Source organism: Triplophysa dalaica, chromosome 18 (assembly GCF_015846415.1).
Source record: "Triplophysa dalaica isolate WHDGS20190420 chromosome 18, ASM1584641v1, whole genome shotgun sequence".
NCBI classification, from domain to species: Eukaryota; Metazoa; Chordata; class Actinopteri; order Cypriniformes; family Nemacheilidae; genus Triplophysa; species Triplophysa dalaica.
In genome coordinates this window covers 4,457,465-4,479,569 of record NC_079559.1, presented here as the reverse complement: position 1 = coordinate 4,479,569, position 22,105 = coordinate 4,457,465, and the positions used below count along the sequence as shown (strand labels likewise).

Here is a 22,105-nt window from a genome sequence, read left to right as displayed (position 1 = left end):
TTCCTAATATTGTATTCTGTATTTATTAACACTGTATATCCTGCACTTGCTAATTGCACTTCAGGTTAGACCTAAACTACATTTCGTTACACTGTACTTGTATATGTGTAATGACAATAAAGTTGAATCTAATCTAATCTAATAACCAGACAGATTTTGCCCAATTGACTACCATAGTTTGAAAAAATACAACGGTAGTCAAAAGTGCCCCAGAACTATTTGCTGTCCTTCATTCTTCAAAATGTCTTCTTTTGTGTTCAGTAGAAAAAAATGATAGAGTAATTTTTCCTACTATGGGAGTTAGTGACCAAGTTTGGTAATAAGCATTCTTCCAAATATATTTCTCTGCGTTCATCAGAACAAAGAAATTTGAAACAGATTTGGAACAACTCGATGGTGATTAAATGATGACAGAATTTTCATTTTTGGGTAAAGTATCCCTTTAAGACATCAAAGTCCCTCGAGATAATAGCACTTTCGCCGGTAAAAATATGTCGTAAGGTCAGTCTGCGCAGGCAGAGACACTCTTATTATAAAGAGATGGAAGGGTCTGTCATACTTCAAGTATTGTGTAACAGCTAACAAAATCCATTGGCATCCATTAAAAATAGCATCTGGTCTCTTTTCCTTCGTTCCACCCCATCCTCGGCGTTGCGCTTTTTTTGACTAAAGCTTTCCTTCTAGTGGCTTTGGCGCTGCAGCACTGCGCAGTCTGCGTGAAGTCGAACACACCTGCGTCATATATGGGTCAGGTGACGCCTTTCACGTGATGAAAATGAAATGCATTTAAATCTTCAATCTTTCCTGTCAGTTAATTTTGCATATTACTGCTGATATTTGTCCAAAAATCTTAAAACTTATGATGCTCTTGGTGGAATTAAAAAGGTAACGTTAAGCAATATAATTGTTTTGATAAGGTGAACGAGCTGTGATTTAAAGTTCGTGTAAAATAATATCTTGACTATGACCTGTAAGCAGTTAAAGCTTAAAAACTATAAAATGAATGAACGTTTTGAAGAAAATGTAATACTGTACAATCATTAGAAAACAAGTTTGCTTAAAGTTGCATAGCCTCTCGTATGTAACGTTAAGGAAATGTCTGCCGGGATGAATTGTTTTGCTTCTGATTGTCTACCACCAAGTTTTTGTACTTATGAATACTATTTTGAACGGTGTATCAGTGTTGTACTTAATGAGATACGCTGTTTAGGATGTAAATATTGAATGTTAAACTGCGTCACCGTAACCCTCCTTTATAAAGGAGTGTTCGCAACTTGCGCAAGCGCGCGGGTGAAGACGGTATCCTGAGCCGCTTACTCATTTGTTCGTTTTTATTAATTTAAATAATTATAAAGAAAACAAAGGGCATTCATTGTTTTATTTAAAGTCACTTTTACATAATTTTTTATGTCCCAGTTGCCTTGCGCAATTGATGCCACTGAATGCTGCTGATATTCCCACCAGGCCAGGTTTGGTCATTTTAACCAGCAAAGCATCATATATTTTATGAAAATAAGTAACAACATTAAAGTCAGTCAACAGAATGTGTTATCCCCACCCTAATCTCTTAAACATACCATCACATTTTATTTTCATGTTATCTCCAGCTCTCAGCCGGCTGTCATCTTTGTACCACTTTCCATCCACATCCTCCCAGTTGACTTCACAGAAAAACGTCAGACTTTCCTTCTCGGTCACACTGGCATTTTCAAGATACTTCACAATCTTAATATCTCTGGCTGTGGGGAAATAATTGGCTAAGACACTCTAATACAAGCAAGAAAGCAGTGTATTGTGTGTATTGATACACAAAAGCACTATACAAATTGTTTGGTAAATTCCAACACACATTATGGATTCTAAATGGGAAATGACATGAAGAAGATTTAGAAAACGTATAAAACCCAGCCATTACATCACTAAGAACTGATCTTCAATCCCATTGGTTGTACCTGTGACCTTGAGCAAAGCCGAGGTTTCGATCCCTTCAGTTTTGAAACTGATGATGCCCGTGTCAGCGGTTGTGACCCTTGTCAGCGTGAGAGTGTGTGTTTTGCCCCGAGTTGCAATTCGACACACAGGCTTTGACTTAAAAGGGACACCATCTTTTGTCCACTGACCCTGGATGTATGCATGACTCAGGACCACTTCAAATGTACATGCTTCTTTCTCACACAGTGTCACATCCTCTATGCCCTTGACCAATTGAATTCTGTTCACTAAGAATGAGAAGAATTGCTTTGTTTGAATTATGGCAATCTAATCAGTCATAAAATAATATTGATAAGTGGTAAAAATAATTCAGAATATATCATGAGAAATAATTCTTACATGCCATGTTGTTGTACACTCACAATCCTTTAGGAATGGTCAGCAGCTGTGGCCGAACTCTACAAAGGGTGTCAGAAAATAGCGATGTAGAATATTGATGAAAAGTGAGTAATGTGCCATTTTTTACTAACAGAGATGTCTACATTATTTGTGTATTAATGTTTGCCTTAGTGTTAATTAATTGCATAATAATGCATCTAATTCAGTGCTTCAAAGACAGGCTATTGAAACTTCTGCTTCAATAAAGACGTTGAAATATTCTGTAGTTGATCCCGTAGAAACTTGGAAAATTATATTTCCGATGCATCATTTAGCTAGCTTATGTTATGGATGGTCTTTAAAATCTCATTCACATGTGCAGATACACTTTATGTTTGTTTAAGCCCAACAGAGAAAATCCCAGAATGACCCACTACACACTCTTCTCACACATTACAAACAAACAAACACCTCCCACAGGTGACCAATTGACACATCAGCATACTACATTACAAGTGGTCTCATGTGTATGTTAGAGTTTTAAAACATAAAAGCTGTCCTTGTGACTGGATTTCATCTTTTGATCGTATTCCTGCTATCCTGTAGTGTCAGTATAGTCAAAGCGGAAGATGGAGAAGTCATGTTTGGGACAATATTGCATTACTGTTAATACTGAAGTGTTAAGGCCATCACAGACTTGCAACAAAACATTTATATAAAAATATTTATGAACATATTAAATATTACAATATAATATTATAATATTTATCTATTAAAATGTGTTAGAATATTTATGTATACTAAAAATATTGGAAATACCAGATTGCAGATAAATTAAATCATGATCAATCGTATGAAATTGTTGTTACTGACCGGACAATCTTCTGTTCTCCCCACCATTAGTGACGTTTTCCTCAAATTAAACTCCACAAAAGGCAATTTTCATCATCACTTTTGAAGCTGGTGACAAAAATACCAGAAGACATCAAAGTTTTCTTTTCTTTTTTCACGTAAATTCCTCCAGGATTAGCCAACACACTTTGACCAAAGTCTAGGATGCCCGGGTCAGTGTGCTATCCCCGTTTCCCTTGGCAGACGGGCAGCTGAAAGCGTTTTTCTTTTTTTCCAGCTTTCCCAAAGGCTAATTCCAAACAGCTGACATATCTCGCCCGACTCTTTTCCAAAATAGCTGTGTGTCATTATGAATAAAGATAGTAACATCTTGTCTACACGGTACAAGTCCTGCCTGCTGCATTGTTTTAATGTCACTCTGGGTTGTTAAGGGTCCACCTTCTAAGAGGATTGTTTAATTCATTGCTTAAAGGAATAAGCATATTTGTCTCTTAATTGAGGATTTATGCTTAACGAAACCCCAATAAATGACTCAGGTTATTTAATGACTTGATTACTCACGTTTCCAGTCTTGCTTTCCAATGAATGATCATTTATTTCCTTGATTCATTTTGTGCTGACCAGAGTTTATCTACTGACCCTTCGTTCATGAATCATATTTCCCAGAGAATTTGCCAAGGCAAACTACTCGGAAAGGTCACCAGAGATTAAAGGATTTTAACTGTCATTCAGATGTGAAATCACTGTTTAGATCCTTCTGAATGCTCATAGGACTGTGGGAGGAGGCATCAGAGTGGTCACATGACAGAACATAAAATCCTTGTTAAAAACAAAACCCATAACATCACAGTGATGTTTTTTCAACCTGAGCATGCATATCCAGAATTGCACATATACTTCGTCCACTTTGTGTTGTCAGTAAAACAATAGATGTTGTGATGCATGATGCTTCCAGTTAATAGTTGTTTTATGTTTATTATTGATAAGACCTTAAGGTCTTTGTTTTATTAACCAGTTGCAGAGTCAAGGGGACGCATCACGGATGGTACAAAGACGCGGCATAAATACCAATTTCCCACAGAACCAGAGCCAGGCGTTAGGTGAAATTAGAACTTGACAAAACAGCTGAACACTGCACCTAAGACCACAAGTCCTTGTTTGGAGCCCATCTCTCTAAGTTTCACATTTCCTTTGGTTCTGCCTCTCTCCACCCTGTTGACAAGCGATTCATTGAGAATTAATCCCAAGCCACAAATCTACAAGTCATGTTGTTGCTCGAGAATCATTGCAATGCAAACTGATATGATTTTGCACTCTGTTGAAAATTCAATCTGGTACGCATACCTAGAAGGACATTAAACACTATGACCTTCAGGATATCAAGCTGCAAAAATCTGCTTTGCGTCAGAATCACAAGTTAATTGTGACAAGACAACCTCAGTTGAAACGTTTGAGCACCTCAGAAAAGATTTACATTAATGAAATATGCATAAAACCTACAGGTCTAGCCCTGTGTTGCCTTGCTTTGATGGTGTGGTTGTACATTTGCTGATCTGAGATAATCCCATAAACCCTAGACTGGGGCTGTCTCAGTTTCAGGCCAGACCAATCACAGCTCCCCATGTCTAACTGGGGCTACAAAATCCCCTTCTCCCATTAGCTGTCCTTGACACATCTGAAGCATGTACCTTGCACCTCTATGCATGGACCCCAGCAGTCCACCGCACATTCTTAAGCATGGAAGCTTCTTAGCTTTGCATTCAAAAACATCTTAAAGTTTTTTTTTAGAAAATATATTTTTAGTACGTTGAACCATTTAGGGAAAGCTAAGTCTCTGCAAATTGAAGCTTGGATATCAAGTTAGGAATCGATAGAGGACATTTTTGTGTGTCTTAAATTCTGGTTAAGATTTTTTATAATGGTGGACAACCAAAGTAAATGTTTGTGGTTACCTTTACCCGTCACAATTAGATTAAATTGAACATATTATCCACACTTAGGCTTGATCCAACAGCAAAAAAATGCCCCCCTATCATAGGCATTCTTAGCTTTTTAGGCAGGCCTATGTATTTTTGTCCCGTGTCTTACATACATTAATGTTCTTATACATCAATTGCAAAAATGTGCTAAATAAGGCGAAGCAAGTTTATTTATATAGCACAGTTTATACACAAGGGTGATTCAAAGTGCTTTCATTAAAATGATTGACAGAGATCATTGATTTAAGATCACAAATACATTGGATTTGAAAAAACAATTAAACATTAATACAATTGATTAAAAATGTGTGTGTACATAAATAGAATCAAAGCAAAAGACAATAACATCAATTCAGATAGTATAAGCCCTATGGTGGGGTTAAATGGACTAGAGATAGGTATCGGCATTTATGTATTTTTAGAAGCATCTACAGACTGCTGCCTTTTTATTGATTTATTTCACTTTTCAAAGCTGCTTACACAAAAATACAAATCGCAAGGTAATGAAAGATAAGCAAACAAAAACATTGATAAGCCTTTGGGTGTAATGCATTATGAATAGTTATTAAATGTTCATAATGTGGGTTATAATACTGTACATTAAATGTTGTTTTGAAGAATTATAACCAATTAAAAATGCAAAGTGTTACAATGAATTGATGTTATAATGTATAAACTGTAGTTACAATTATTCATGAGACATTATAAGGTGCATTACAAGGCATAATTAATACATAATTAATACATTAAAACTACTTTTATAATGCATTCGACATATATGCCTTAAATGTTACAAAAACAATAATTTCTAAAGGCAGGAAAATGTGATACTGATTACATAGTTACTTTTTTACTTTTTTCTTGCCACCTTTGCCTCCTTTTTCTGGGGTCTCTTCTTCACCCTCTTTTCCCGAGGAGGCTTTAACTCTCTTCTTGCCGAGGGGAGTCTTGGCGTACCAGTTCTGTAAACAAAAAAACAACTGATCTTCTGCTAAAGATACCAAATCTGGAAAGGTGAGGGTTTACTTCCCCCATCAGGTTAAGAGACTATCAACCAAAAATGTAATATCACATTAGATAATATCACGTTAGAACTTTCAACATTGCGTAATGAGAAATCGCGCTTCTACAAAATATTTGTTTACTTTCAAGGCCTCTTCTTCTTCCTGAAACACAGGGTCGATTCTAGCAAGATGAGACACAAACTCTGATGCTGTTAGTGGTCTTTTAGGGAGTTGTTGAATGCGCCGTTCTGTCAAGACGCTCAGCACCACCTGCACCATGTGACCTTGCGTGTATCCATCAGAGATCTTTGCCAGAGAGCTGAGATCCAGATCGCTGGTCACTTCCCCACCATTCTTTCTTATCAGCTCTTTCCATATCACTTTGAAAACATACAGACGTTTGACTGGAAACATAGTAATGTTAATTACTTAATCTGTTAAATAATATTAAATAATCTGACATTAAAATCTATTTTAGAGATTTGTTTACCATATCTGGATGCGTAGTCTGGTCGAGGTATGAGTATGATTTTATTGTAGAATTTGCAGAAGGACTTGAGCTCTGCACTTTGTGGATCATTTGTCGTTCCCACAATCAGAACACAATCTTCTCCTCTGATGGACTTGAGAATTTTGTTCAAATCTTTTTTCAGGCGCTTTGGATCTAACTGTGTGAAACCATTAAAACATTTTGAACTGTCCCACAAGAAGAGTAACACATAGGTCAAATTATATACATTCCTTACCTCCTTTTCATCCCTTGGTACTTTTTTGTAAAACATCTTTTCAGCATCTCCAATCCATATAACAGAGGGTTGCATCAGTCTGGCAACCTACATAGAATATAAACATTTTAAAACGTCTATTTTATAATATTAGCTGGGTAATGCAGAGTTTTTATACATACATGTGGAAATATCACAGAGCCCTTGTTACCTTAAACACCATATGTAACATCATCTGCAGTCCACTTTTACCGGGGTATTTCCCAGCTACGTTTAAAGGTGAAAGGTCAAACAGGTTGGCTCCAGTCTCCTGGCAGATGGCATGGACCAGCATTTTCTTACCTACTCCTGATGGTCCCACTAGCAGCATAGCCTTCACAGGGGGAGCTTTCTCATGAACTGCTTGGGAACCTACAGGGTATAGGCCAAACATTATATTCATCTTCTCTCTTTCACTCTTAGTCACCTTTCAAAACTAATGTGTAAAACATCCAAGGAAGTGAACGGTGACTGAGGCTATAACTCTTAAAGGCATGGTGGGTGATCCTGTCCAGAATTCTTTTTGTCATGTTGGTTGGAAATCTCTTTACATCCTGATAGCATTCAAGAAGTATAGTGGTCAAATAATATTTTTATAATTATATTTCGTCTGTGGAGTAGAACCAAAAAACGATCGCCCAATCAAAACGTTCTGGCCGAACTCTGTGACTGGTCATGTGTGCATTTTCAGGCAAAGTATTTTGCATACCACGAAAAACCAGAGAAAATAAACGTCTGGATCAAATCTCATCTTTTACACAATGGAGACAGCTCTGGCAGTCAAAGGGTCTGAAAGACAATACCATGGTTGCTCTCTTTCTTTCGGACAGATATGTTCATGCTTCGCGAAGAATTTAATGGATTTAGTTTGTAATTTGTAACGTGGATTTACCAAATACATTCATGTGTTTGCATAGAGGGTGGGTTTATAATTTCTGTGCTAGCAGGCTAAAATGAGCGCCTTTCCAAGTCAACCACCTTTAACACTCCTTTGAAACTTTAAATGTTTTAACAGAGGAAAGTCACACATTTAAAATATCATGAGAGCAAGTCCTTTATGAAGGAAGTAATTAGGTAATTTATTGCAACAGTCTGCTGCCTATCCTAAAATGTTCAAGTGTCTTTTTCTAAAATTTGTAAATTCTGTAAAACACATTTGCATTTACTTTTTATTTATTTATAATCATCACCTAAAGGCAGGACAGCATACAGGGCTACAACCTGCCGAACATCAGATAAAGACGGCATAGGCTCGATGTCAGACTGTCGTAGAGTTGTTCCAAGGTAACTATAGTCCCCTGTAAAAAAAATGTATGTCAAATCTGTGAAAGAGAAAGTGAATGAATAAACTCAAATTGCATTCAATGACTGATCATTTTAAAACAGTAAATACCTAGATAATCTTTTAGTTTAACATTCTCTGCTTTTTTCAGCAATTCCTGTTCAACCAGCTCTTCGAACAGTGACTCCGAGGTCCTAAAACAGTTTATCCATTTGTGAAGATCGAGAACCACCAACAGTCAATAAAATAAACATTGTGCATTTACAAACCTGTCTGGTGTCAGGTCTTTGTCTTTTTTCTTCCTCTTTCCATTTTTCGGTGCCTTCTTTTTCTGTTTTGTGACAAAAACAATGTGCAATAATGACAGCTGAAGCACAATTATTATACAATCAACATCTCAAATATTATTGAAATTAACACTTCTGTAAACCAATAAGCTTGTAGGCAGATGCATTGGAAGAAGTGTCTAATTCTGTGGTCAATTCTGATGAAAATTCTATATAAATTACTGATAGCACTGTTAATGCCAATGGAAATCATAATCAATTGTACTTTTGCAGTCCCCTTGGACTTCCCACTTTTTTCTTTATCCACAGCCAGCTTCCAATTGGCCAGCTCCTGTCTCATCAGTTCATCCACCTGAACAAACATAAAATGAAAGATTTGTTCGACAGAATGCTTGAAAAACATTGCCAATGACAATCAGTGTGTCCAAAAACATCACCTGTTTTCTTATTTCCACCTCAATCTCTTTTCTCTTCTCCTCTTTTATCAGCTCCGCCTCATGTCTTTGACTGAAATTCTTGGACTCCTTTCTGTTTTGCCAGACTTCTGCAGATCAGATAAGTCAGTCACATTCCCTGCCTTGACATTGTACCAGATAAATGTGTAAGTCTTCAATTCTTCCTTGCCAGAAAATGTTTTGTGTCCTTTCTCAAGATCGTTCAAAAAAGCAGATGGTAGCATCCTCAGTCCAGGCTCTTCCTCCTGTGATATTAGTATACATTATGAAAAACTAGTGTAACCAAACTCAATTTAAAAACATAGCATCTAAGCTTGGCTGTTTTTAAAGGCTACCTCTTCTTCAACCCTCCCTTTGTTTCTCTTTTCTTTATCCTTTGTCTCTTCCTTTCCCTTCTGCCTTTTGTTGCCATCATCCTCGTCTTTTGCTGCCAGCTCTTCTGCCAACTTCAAAATGAGCAATAAACATTTAGGCAAAACTTTTATCTATTAAGTTAGTAAAGTTAGACAAAAAAAGTCTCAAACCAAAGTTATTCCACTGAGCCATGTTTACCTGCTCAGGTGTTTTCTCAGCAAATATAAGAGCTGAACCTCCATCCTCCTCTTCTGGGTAGTCAGGAAATGATCCTGTTGCATCACTATTTAAATGTGCTTAAATCATATATCTTAAAGGTAATGGTAACGGGTCCATATAGATTTGTATTTGCAAAAAGTATAAAAAAATGTAAATGCAAACACTATGTGCCATACGCAAGGTCAGTGAAATATTAAAAAAAATTAAATAGAAGTCATTTTATAGTGAGCCATTGTGAAAATTTCACTCACCGGCACTCAATGAACCACTGCGGGATCTGATCTTTCATGGTCTCCTTCATTTCTGGACCTTCCACTTCCCTGATCTGATAAATAACAGAACTAATAGACTTATGATAGTCATCTTCATGTTCTTCTTGTCTTAATCGTCTGTTGGCCTCGTTGTTCTGGGTAGCCAGTTTCAATGGAGATGGATTTGGCAGTTTTGGATCCATGGCCTAAGAATGGCAGACCCAGATAAAATAAAGACACCTCTCAAGAAATAGTATAAGAGTTCCATCTACTGGCGGCAGAACAGTAGTGACATTCTCACAGTGAATATGAAAAAATATACTTTTTCTAACAATACTGTGACTAATGATAAATATAAGTATATTAAAGGAGTACATGTATAGTTTATGCTACCATTCCAAGAAATATCCTTTCCTCCTCACGCAGCTTTTTGGTTTTCTTTCTTTGTACAAAGCCTCTCCACACCTAAAAAGAGATTTTCTGAGACTTGATTTGAAAATAGGAAATGTATTGTCCAAAAACTATTGACCATGACATTTATTTTTAATACATTATAAAAACATCATTGACGTAGTTCTGGTATCATAAAATATTATTTCAACAATGCATCCTGAGTCCTTGATAATTAAAATGATACATTTCTTGTCAACAATAGTTTGAATGTCAGTTAAAACAGGAATTAAACATGATGAAAATATCAGCATATGGTACCTTCTGTATAGTTAGTGCGGCCTGATCAGGGGTTATCGCCCCGTTTTCTTTAGCTTTTTTTTGAGAATCCTTATAGATCTCTCTCATGAACTTTGCCCTCAGTCGACCTTGCCGTGCTCTTTCAGAAACCTGGATGATTTTAATGGACCTCTCCAGAGTCAACATTCGCACCACAGGAGGCTTTGACATGAAAGAGAGAGATTATATTTAAAACTAACCAGCGATTGTTGTTAACAATTTGCTAACCAGCAAAACACACTAAAACTGAACCCACTATTGGTTTGTCCAAAGGATCCACTTGATTTAAAACGAGAGCAAACATTTTTTCTCTTTCCTCCAATACTTTGTTCCGCTCTCGAATGAAGTAACTGGGGATGGGAATCTCAAGGTCCTCCTACAATGAGGAACAAGGATGAAGAGTATCAGCAATATTAGTCGTTTTCTGTTTAGAATTACAATAGCATTTAATGTTTGGAATCCTACGGACTGAAGATAAAAATACTAATAAGCAAAACAAAACCTTTAAATTATTAACATGTTCTTAATGATAATGATTAGGAATAGTTATGAAGTACAAAAGGAATATTGCATTATTTGTTTTTGTGCTATTAATATTGCCTTGTGTCTGTCAGACGTCAAACAAAACATGACAGTCAACATCATGGTTTAACCTTCACATACAAAAATGTTACAATAAGCACACAGATTCTACTTGGACATTACGGAGGCTTCTAACTCACAGGGGTTAATTTCATGTCTTGAATGATGTCATCCAAATAGTGGTACTCTGAAAATTCCTTTTCCACCATTTCATTTTTGAGCTCCAGAATACGCCCCATCACACCCTCCAGCACCTGTCTGATCACTTGTCTCTTTTGGGGGTGAACGCTTTGGTCATAGGCCTCTTCTAGCTGCCTAAAAATCTGAACGTAACGGACGTAGAGGGTGGCGAGCCTTTGAAAGAACACCACCCTGTCTCGTTCGGGACGTCGAGGTTCCTCTGGAAGTTCTTGAGCCAGTAAACAGCTGAGCTCCTCGTGAGCTTCAGACCACAGTGTATTACATGTGCTGTTAGAGAAAATATTGTTAATGTATCCTTAAATTATAACTGTTGAATTTTGATATTCATTTTAAGACAGCATTACACAGGAATTACCATTTTTAAAAGTACAGCCTAAAATTGTTATTGATGGGCTATTATAAAATAACTATATTAAGAAGTTTATCCAACAAACCTGTGAGACATTTGTCCTCCTGTATCGCAGGGAATTAATAACACGACGTATTTTTTACGTATTCAAAGGATCTATACTTAAACAGTCCGCATTTCAATGTTCTGTTACTGACAGTTTGTTTCTACTTGTATAAACAAATAATACAAACAACGACGGGGACCTTTTGCTCAATACACAACGTATCTGCAGTAATGTTAGCGGTCATCCATCATTAACTAGCCTGAAACTTGTTGTCAACTTTGTTCCTATGGTAACGCTTACGCAGGACGGAAGAAGATCAAATATCAACCATCAATTTGACACTTTGTCAAGACGGCAAGAACAGAGCAAAAACTCTTACTTGATTTCTATTTTTATAAAACTACATAAAAGGTTTCAGTACACAAAAATGTAAACTTGTTCACCTGGCGCATTAAAATGTGACGTATTTCCGTTAAGGTAACGCGATCGATGCGGTGCATTTAAAATATTCTTTAAACGGCCTTTACATTACAATAATTACAATAATTATAAACATTTGGATTAGTAGTAAAAGGGACACAATATTCTGTACAACATTACATGTGTAAAATGCCGTCACCCATGAGAACCTGTAAAGCTGATGGAGTCGTACCTTAAATAACATGTAGTTTGAAAATACACCACACGATGTCGCCAAAAAAAACAAACAAACAAATTTGTTGTGAAACATTTAGAGCGCTCACCTTCCGATCTTGTGTAAACCATTACTTCAGATTGTGTATCGGGGCATATATCCTTTGTACTATTGTGTATCGGGGCATATATTCTTTGCACTATTGTGTATCGGGGCATATATCCTTTGCACTATTGTGTATCGGGGCATATATCCTTTGTACTATTGTGTATCGGGGCATATATCCTTTGCACTATTGAGTATCGGGGCATATATCCTTTGTACTATTGTGTATCGGGGCATATATCCTTTGCACTATTGTGTATCGGGGCATATATCCTTTGCACTATGTATGTAAAAGATTTACAGTGTGTTGATTCCACTTTTAGGAGCATTTAATGTTAATGTTAACATTATGTCACTATTATCTAAAAGGAGCAAGAATGTACGTTTGCAAATGTAAAATGATTTTTTGTCATGCAAGTTTTCTTCAGTATGAACCAGTGGATGTGAAACGCAGGTTCAGTGACGTCCATCTAGGTCCAACAGCGCTGTGTACTTTTGTGTAGGTTGAATTTTTAAGATGTGTTTTACTTTTCTTTTTTGTAACTTTTGGAAGACTTGTATACAGTTTTGTACGTTTTTGTAAACTGATGTTTATTGTATTAGTACTTGTCCATAGTCTTTAAACTTTAAAAAATGTTTTCACTGTAATTTGTACACTGCGCACACGATAATAAAAACCTATGGAAATATGAGAAAATAAAATATTATTATTGCAATAGCTTATCCTCTTAATTAGACGTTTGTTCTATATTTACGAGACAAGCAATGCTGGAACCCTGGAATATAATCTTTAAGTATATAAGAAGCACAGCGCCATGTGCACCCTTGAGTTGGGAGGTGGAAATAGGGCTTACCAGGATAGCGCTTAGGGCAGTCACAAGACTCGGTCATCCGTGAACAAAAACGCCAGACGTTATTTTTATAGCCCAGCTATACATTTAAACAAGTGCCAACATATTCCTTGTGTATTTGGATATTTGAGGTTCCCCGTCATTTTCCTTGGGGACATGTAGCAATGGACATCTCCAGGAACCTTTACGCATCCAACACATTACCAGCCATGATTCTTTAAAAAAACCCGAGAGCGGACTTTTGAGGCACACTTTTTCTAAACTTCTGTGATGCATTTGAAACGAAAGGAGGGGCGAATGTCAAAGGAACTGACCACGAGCTGAAAAAAACGAGAGAAAGATGTCTACATCGCTTGCCACCCACCCGAAATCGATTGCATTACATCCAAGAAGCTTCGCACTTGACGTATAAAAACAAGACGCATGTTCTCAAGAAAGAGACGAGACAACGGTGTCGGCATTACGCATCACGTCAGGAACTGTAGGAAGATATATTTTTCTCTGAAAACTTTGCGTTCACATTATTGAAGGTAGAAGCACCCATCAATACATAATCGCGTAAGTTATTGTTTGTTTTATGAAGTTAAGTGGGAAACATTAATAAATAATTTATAGTCAAAATTTTCAAACATCCCAGATTGTGCATTTATAAACTGTACGCTATGCATGAAGATCTAATGTAGATTTAGGTCTATGCTCTTTGGAAACCTTTGGTGCGTATTTTGCTCAAAACTTTTGTTACGAATATGTAACGACTGTGTTTGCTTGTTTCATTCGTTTGTCAGGCTGGAAAGCCATGCGGGCTGAGAAGAGATGGCACATATTATTGAGTATGATTCTTTTGCTCAACACCTCCAGCCATTGCATGGACAGCAAGGCGGCAAAGCAGCAGGAACGCCAAATTTTGCTTAATCTAATCCTGCAAGTGGTCTCGGACAGCCAGCGAGACAAGCCCACATCCAGCCGGCGCATCACCAGTGGCCTCTTCTCTGTGTCTCAAGATGTCAAGTTTTCGTCGCGTGAAAAGGCTGCATATTTCTCCAACAGTAGACCAATAGGTAAGCTGATTTCAGATCAGGTGATAATACAAAAGTAATCCTTGGCATTAACGCCTTCCTGTCAGTAAGAGTTTTGTTGCATATCAACTGCACTGTGCATGACCTTTGCATGGACAAGAGAGAGCTGTATATATCGGTCATTCCAGACTGAGTGTGAAATACAAGAAATAATTTACAGATTATTATGGTTCATTTGTATAAGTAACAGAATGAGTTAGGATAAAGGAAACGTTCAGACACTGCTTTGATCAGCAGAGGATAGAGTCAAATGATGTTCTTGTTATGCGATCACATTATGTTGAAATCATCTGTAGATCCATGGACTGGTATTAAATTAATCAAATTAAAAGCTCAAGAAGTCATAAAGCTTAATTTGTCATTCATTAGTTTATGAAAATGAAATTATGCGTGTTATTTCAGCACGTAAAATGTTGCCACCTGTCTAACAAACATGTTTTTTGAACCATGACTATTTAGTCCTTTAATATCTTCATTATATTGACGGAAACCATTACTCTTGTGAACATTTTAAACAAAAGAAAAATGTTGTCAATAACTATGTTTGGCATTGCGGTGATGAAAGATTAACGTAGCTTTGTGTTCCACTTGCCAAATCACATACACACATATGTTGCAGTATCTCAATTGGTACACATTGCATTAGCAAAAGGTTTTGGATTCGATTCCTGTATTGATCAAATATAAAGCTTGAATTTAGGACAAGTTGCTTTTGATAAAAGCGTCTGCCAAAAGTGTAATTATGAATTATGAACAAACGTTCTGATTAGATGTGTATTTTGAAAAGGTTATGTAATGGAGGATGTACCTGCTCAGATTCTGCCATGTTGGTAATACCTCACTACTCATTGGTATAATTGCATTAATAGCGTCACATGCCATGTGAACAGACCCAGCAAAAATGAAAAAGTGCTTCACTGATTTAGACAATTTTTTTTATTTACAGCGATTCTGTTCACTGACCAACACGTTTGCTGTACGTGTTACAGTTGAAATCAAAATAGGGAGATTTGTTTATTGTGTTTAGAAACGCATAATTGGTGTCAAACACGAGAATTGTTTACACACAGACAGAATTGTTTTTGTATTTGTGACATGTGGTCTATTCACTGCCATAACATGCTGGTAATTAATTGATTAAAAATCGTGAATGTTATTTTTGACAGATTTCTGGTCTGGTTCATTCGGATTTGGCTATTTAAAGGTCTCAGCCCTAGCAAAACAAAATAAACTGATTGACATGTGCATCCTCACACAAAAGTTCTAAGCCAAAGAAATACATTACACCCTAAAACATCTGTTATTGCTGATCTGGGTGGGCTTTGATAAAGTTTATTTCTCTAAATTTAAAGTACATTGCAATATTATGGACAACTGGATAGTTCAGACTGTCAACACAATGTGTTGCACATTGTATAGCCACTTAGCCATTTTATGTAAGACTCAGGTGCAACAACATGCCTTGTGATACACAGATTATATTAACAGGTGTCTGAATGATGTGTCCCAACAACTATCCTATTAGAAATTGAGAAGGATCTTAATGGTTGTTTGTCTAAATTTCCTATGTGTAGAAAGCCACTGTGTCTTGAATTAAGTGGAAACTTAAATTCATTGCTAAGAATATTAGTTATGCTTTATTCGGAGGCCAGTTAAAATTAGCTCCCGGATGGATTTGTGGAACTGACATTGATAGGCATTACAACTATGAGTGCATTAATCTTCTCACTCCAACAGGCTGGAACTCATGGTCTACATGTGGGGACAGTGTTTCAGGGTCGGGCAAACTACAGATTTTACATAGTTAGCTGCGACCCCAAACCTGTATCACATTTACTGGTGCTGGATTATCAATCTGGGACTGCGTTTTAACATGGGCGGTCCATCTTTTTTGCATCAGACGTGTAGTCATGACAGTGAAAACATATGGCATATGATTGTTATCAGTTATATCATAATCTTGATGGGTGATATTGTTCAAGAGGAGAATTATTTTCAGACTACAAACATTTACAAGATTGGACTGGATAAAATAAGAATGTTCAAACAGCCAGGTCACAAATTTGGGTTTTATGTCCCTAAAAAGGGTTAGGATTTGGTTAACAGGAAATTTTGTTAACAATATTTTTTCTTTAATAAGCATAGTTTAACATTTTTATTTGCATAAAAAATCAAAATTAACCGTAGTTTTATTATAGTTAGAACAGTTTAACTATGATGTAGTTCAACAATGGTAATTCAAAATGTAGTAAATAAAAAAAACATGGTTCTATGTGTATATATAGAGAAAATGGTGCTCATAACAAAAACTATTTTGCAAACAAGTCAATAAGCAGTCTAATACAAGTTGATAAATGTGGAATCGAAACTGGGAATCGATAAGAATCGTAATTGCAACCGATAAAATTCAAACGATTCCCAAGTAAATATGATGTCATGTGTATTTCTGTTTCAATAGTTGTTAGTTTATAGACTTTGTCATTGTTATTATTTTGTCCTTAAATGTTATTTTATTAATCAACCCGTTGTTTCAATTGCGTGTTATTTATATGCATTTGATGAGAGTGGGCTCAATTAATTGTGTCAGCATAAACATTCTTCGTTGTTTGCTGCTTGAAAAATGATCACAATAGTCTGCAAATGATTTGTGTTGTTTTGCCAACATTACAGCAAGTATTTTTTTTTTTCAGATATTGCCCAAAGAGACACAAACATGAAAGGAAAATTTATAGAACATTTTACAGGTAAAAATATTTTTTTCATCTTTTTGCTTTCTTTCCAGTAAATATGTTTGCAGTGTGAAAGAGTTTATGCACTGTCTAGATGTCTGACCATACAGCTCTGACTTCATGTTTCAAAGTTTTCAAAATTGTCTCATTAGAAATAGATTTTTCCTCCTGACAAACATAAAGTCTGACAATTAGGTAAATCCAGTGCTAGGTCAACTGAGGTAACATGTTTAACACATGGCTCTCTCTAGACACGTGTTTTTCTGAAAAACGTTTAAGCTGATTGTTCATTGCAAAATGTCAGTCTAAGATCAGGCCCGAATACAATCAGTTGTGTTAAAATCTGGGAATATGTTCATACAACGAAGGAATGTTTGGGAGAGGTTTGTTGAAATGATTAAACCTCTGCCCTCATGATGTCATATCACAAGTTACTTTGATTTGTGAAATTTTGCACGATGCATGAAAAGTCATTTTGACATAATAAACTAAAATATGACACTACTGTGTAAATAATCTGTAAAATCTTCATTCTTTTCCTTCAAGCAGGACCAATTAAGTTTCCATCTGAATGCAGGACACATTTCCATAGAATTTATCACAACACAAGGGATTGCTCCAGACCAACACGTACGTAGCCTGTGCGATCTAATGTAAATGCTTAGCTCGGGTGAGAAATGTTATTTTCCAATAGGCTTAATTTAGAATTGATCCACTTGCTTACTCATTTTCAGGGTTTAAATTGGTTATGTTTATTATATATATGTGTATGTGGTTTGTATTATGAAGACAATGTGTTGCTTATGTTTATATACTTACTTTTTGGAGGAAAATAAAAGTTTGAGCCCGCATTACATCTGCTTCTCCACCCATAGTCCTCATGGGCTTTTTAAGCATTCAGGAGTGAAGATTGGACAGTCCATTAAATAATACAAATCTAAGTGTTACACATTGGGTTGTAAAGCATTTCAAAACTTATTAAAATGTCAAATTATGCAAGAGCAGAACTAGTTGCCCAGACTGATAACCAGATGCATATTTGGGTCGCAGTTGTTTCTTTTTATTTTTCCTGAGACTGGGAAAGTGTTGTTTAAGCGTTTCTTTGGCTTAAGCATTTATGTCATAGCGACTTGAGCTATTTGCTGTCTTGGATTTGCTCTACAACCCTCCTGAGTCCTCCTCTCTCTAACTGAAATGCTCAATAAATTGTCGTAAACCCGAATCACAAGTTACAATGAGCAGAAAGTTGTTTAGTGTGAGATTGGCACTGCCACTTTTGACAAAGAAGATGATAATCAATACCTTGGGAGAGGATGATACTGTAACAGCAGTGCTTGGAACAGGACAGCAATTGGGATGTTCAGACTTCACAAACACCATTAAGGGTGGAACCATGTGGTGCTTGAACCCACACAGTCATTTTTGTCCATCAAGTACATTATTGGAGCAGGGGGATAAAGCTATTTACAGTCCCCAGTTCACACTTCATACGTCAAGCCATGATGGCATGAGAGCTCCACTTAAAACGTGAATTTCACCAGTGCTTTCGAAGCGGTGACGTTTGCGTCATGTTACAACCCCATGTGTGACTGCATTTATTAACATTGAAAGTAAAAAAATGCATTTTCTTTTCTTTTTGTCTCTGACAGATTATAAAAGATGTGCACGATTGCTAACAAGGCTAGCTATGAGTCCCCTTTGCACACAGTCATAGGAAACGCATGTGAGTACAAAGATTTGTAGCTTTCGAATCTTTTAACCTTTTTACACAATTTTATGCTTCTGTCATGAAATAGATGTTGAACTTTTTGAATTTATTAATTTAATATATGTTATTTTGAATCATTTTTATATCAATATTTCATAACTTTCATAACATGAAATGCAAGCCGTCTAACGATTACTATTGTGAAACTGTTAAATGTCAATTTAATCGTGGCCATCTGGTACTTTTTGAAGCATGCATTCATGAAAAGGACATCAGTGGAGTCGTCTTTAAATTTCACTGTTAAATTCGTACTGGACTCATGCAACATCCACCACAGGATGTCCATTATCTGGCAATTGAAATGCAAGTTAGATCATGCTAATGCAAGTTAGATTCAAGTTTTGAAATCGATTTGGATATCCTGTTTTTGTAGACAAGCTGCTATGTAGTTGATAAAAAGCAGAGATGGAGTTGTGCAACACACAATTGAAAAATTTTACATTTCGATGTATTATAAATGATGAAATGAAATGTCACTAAAGGTAAATGACATCACAAGAACACTCATCTGTTACAGAATCAAACCATATTGAATTCCTAGAAATTTACTCTGAGCGTTTTAGAGGCTAGAATAGCTCAGCACCAATCTGTGACCCTATGTGTTCAGTCTAGCCTGTGACATCATGCAAGAAAGCTATGAAATTGGACATTCAAAGAATTTGTTAGTGAAAGGTGAAAGAATCCATTTCCTATCTGAATGGCAAATGAGTTAAGGTGGTGCATTATGGGGATTTTGTTAGGTTATGACTACTCTTACTCAGCCTCTAAATTTATTACAAATGGTTAAATTGCCTTGGATAATGTGTATAAGTGATTTCCAGTGAAGTGGATTAAGATGTCTGAAGTTCATTGTTACTGTATGTGACAGGTTGAGTCGTTCAAAACTGTTTCGCAAGTGTAATTTCATAATCTTCAAAGCCTCGCTAAGTACGTTGAACTGTTCATACACTTTCCAACTGTATTTGTTTCTTAAAGTATGTATTTAAAGGAAAATGGTAATAAGTTTTAGAATATACAGTATTATCGTTATTACTTTTATCTGCATGTTAAAAAATCTGATATTCTGTTTGTATCACAGGTCCCTAGGATACAGAAGAAGATGTTGGAGGAGATATTTTTCAAAGAAAGTGCCTTCAAAATACTGCAGTTATTTTTTTTATTACCGTCATTTCGTTTCAAAGCTTCATCTTTATTGTCAATCACATCGATACATTTATTCTAATTTGTGTGTTGTGTTAAATGCTTTAACTAATTTAGTTTTGCTTTGCTTTTTTACTATGAGTTTTACAGTAAATATTATTAAACATTGTAGCCAATTATTTATTTAAATGATATGTAAATATTCTGTCCTGATTTACAAGAGAGGATATTATTTGAATATCTCATTAAGCCATCACTATGCTTACATGTTATTCCGAATGCAACATTTTAAATGTAAATCTAAATGTATTATTTATCCCATAAACATGTTTTATATATGAAATCTGGCAAACAAGATTCATACCATGCTTATATTACGTTTAACGTTGGCACTTGACGTTTAAAGAATTACTTCAAATTATGAAAACACATTGTTTGACAACAATGGATATATTGCACTGATGCTTTGAAAGAATAAAAACATTCAAGCACAACCATTGTGTTTTTTTTCTACTGTGTTCATTATATTTACAGTACATGATGTGATGCTTGATGCCGGAATGGAGCCTAATTCAGAAGCAACAGTGGTCACCAGGCGAATCTCAGATGTTGCTTTGACATGTTTGCTCTATACTATCTCTATACTATATATATACTATATAAACACTATATTTAAGTATACATTTTTGATGCACTTTGTTATATATATTTGTGCGATTTCACTTTCTTATGTAAATATATATAGAGAGAGAGAGAGATTACACAAATGTAAACTCATGAACAACAGTGGACCCCTTTCAACAGACAAAACAATTATGTACTGATATTGAGATTGTGTTCTAGTATCAAAAGGACGAATATTTAGGTCTCCCCTTCTGGGACTTCTGCCAAAGCTAAAACTGTGTGATGAAACTGAACAAAAACTCTGCTTTCATCTTCATATCTATCCTGATCAAATATTTCACGATCTGATGGGAATGTTTATGAAAACAAACATAAAACATCGTCTTTAATTGTTGCTTTGAGTGTGATGTAAACATTTGAAGTCCGACACTTAAAGTCTGTGCCAGAGCTCACAATGATATGAGTTCTCACGACAGAATGTCTGTGAAAACTCCTCAAAATGATAACAGCAAATGCTTCATAAAATATCACTTATCGAAATATACTGTCATGTTGTCTCTGGCCTGTTTAAAGGCATCACCAAATATTTCTTACTTATTTTTGCTCCCCAGTGACGGACTATTAAAACGTTTTTGCATTATGCAGTTCATCATGACTATTTTTAATCCTCTCTAGAATCAAATGAATATGCAGCTATGTTTTTAAAACTCATACGTGTGCTATGAAATGAGCAATAGTTTGCTGTCACATTTATAACCAAAGCCTGCATTTTCATCATTTTTATTGAATAAATGTATATACTTTTGAGGGCAACATTTTTACAATATTTGCTTGTTACTGTATTGAGCAGTCTGGTAAGATTAAACTATATACCGCAAATACGGTCAACCACTCTATTCTTTCATCTAGACTTGAACAGTGTGTTGGCATTAAGGGCATTGCCTTTAAATGGTTTTAATCATATTTGACAGACAGGAGTTTCTCTGTTCACCTCTTCATCTGCTACCCTCTACTTTGTGACGTCCCCCAAGGGTCAATATTGGGCCCTATGTTGTTTTCTTTGCATATGCTATTCTTAGGGTATATTTTTAGAATGCACAATATTTCCTTCCACTGTTGTGCTGATGATTTACAAATCTATTTGCCTGTCAAAACAAATGATAAAGCTTCCTTTCTGTAATTACTTGATTGAGTGAGAGATTTAAATATTTCTGGATCAGAACTTTCTTTGTCTTAATGATAATAAAACTGAGATTGAGTGTTTGTGTTGATGACTTGGTAATTTGGGTTTGTATGTTTGTCCATTTGCCAAGAATCTCTGTGTGATTTTGACGGTGCTTTTAAATTTGAAAAAGAGATAAGTTCTGTTGTAAAAGCCTGTTTCTTTCGACTGAGATTGTTGGCTAAAGTCAAGCTCTACATGTCACGTAAAGAGTTTGAAAGTGTAGTTCATGCTTTTATAACATCTAGACTAGATCACTGTAACTCTTTATGTCTTTGTTTGGATCAGTCAT

General features: G+C 35.9%; 3 protein-coding genes across 6 annotated transcripts in view; 1 reads left to right on the top strand and 2 right to left on the bottom strand.

The window, feature by feature from the left end:
• Positions 1 to 11,714, bottom strand: part of obscna (obscurin, cytoskeletal calmodulin and titin-interacting RhoGEF a) — a 52,864-nt gene extending 41,150 nt beyond the window's left edge. The window contains 4 exon segments of the mRNA XM_056773510.1: positions 1,578 to 1,739; positions 1,953 to 2,219; positions 11,419 to 11,510; positions 11,704 to 11,714. Of these exon segments, the coding sequence (XP_056629488.1) occupies positions 1,578 to 1,739; positions 1,953 to 2,219; positions 11,419 to 11,510; positions 11,704 to 11,714 (532 nt within the window).
• On the bottom strand, positions 5,348 to 8,776 carry zgc:153738 (uncharacterized protein LOC558115 homolog). 2 transcript variants are annotated; one of them, XM_056773470.1, is made up of 8 exons: positions 8,744 to 8,776; positions 8,461 to 8,522; positions 8,100 to 8,207; positions 7,082 to 7,281; positions 6,892 to 6,978; positions 6,636 to 6,813; positions 6,287 to 6,549; positions 5,348 to 6,103 (listed from the first exon to the last, which is right to left on the bottom strand). In XM_056773470.1, exons 3-8 carry the CDS (start codon positions 8,155 to 8,157, stop codon positions 5,984 to 5,986), a joined length of 906 nt encoding a protein of 301 aa, XP_056629448.1. In that variant the 5' UTR covers positions 8,158 to 8,207; positions 8,461 to 8,522; positions 8,744 to 8,776; the 3' UTR covers positions 5,348 to 5,983. The 2 variants fall into 2 exon arrangements, with proteins under 2 accessions (XP_056629448.1, XP_056629447.1); XM_056773469.1 differs by lacking the exon at positions 8,744 to 8,776 and having other exon boundaries at positions 8,100 to 8,231; positions 8,461 to 8,482.
• A 374-nt stretch (positions 11,715 to 12,088) lies between the features above and the next one.
• On the top strand, positions 12,089 to 20,420 carry alkal1 (ALK and LTK ligand 1). Of its 3 annotated transcripts, none has more exons than XM_056729711.1 (6): positions 12,089 to 12,902; positions 14,040 to 14,312; positions 17,021 to 17,074; positions 17,606 to 17,689; positions 18,709 to 18,782; positions 19,906 to 20,420. In XM_056729711.1, the coding sequence occupies exons 2-5, from the start codon at positions 14,051 to 14,053 to the stop codon at positions 18,771 to 18,773; spliced, it is 465 nt and encodes a 154-aa protein (XP_056585689.1). In that variant the 5' UTR covers positions 12,089 to 12,902; positions 14,040 to 14,050; the 3' UTR covers positions 18,774 to 18,782; positions 19,906 to 20,420. The 3 variants fall into 3 exon arrangements, with proteins under 3 accessions (XP_056585689.1, XP_056585690.1, XP_056585688.1); XM_056729712.1 differs by lacking the exon at positions 12,089 to 12,902 and adding an exon at positions 13,248 to 13,812 and having other exon boundaries at positions 17,609 to 17,689; XM_056729710.1 differs by lacking the exon at positions 12,089 to 12,902 and adding an exon at positions 13,248 to 13,812.
• Positions 20,421 to 22,105: the final 1,685 nt, after the last annotated feature.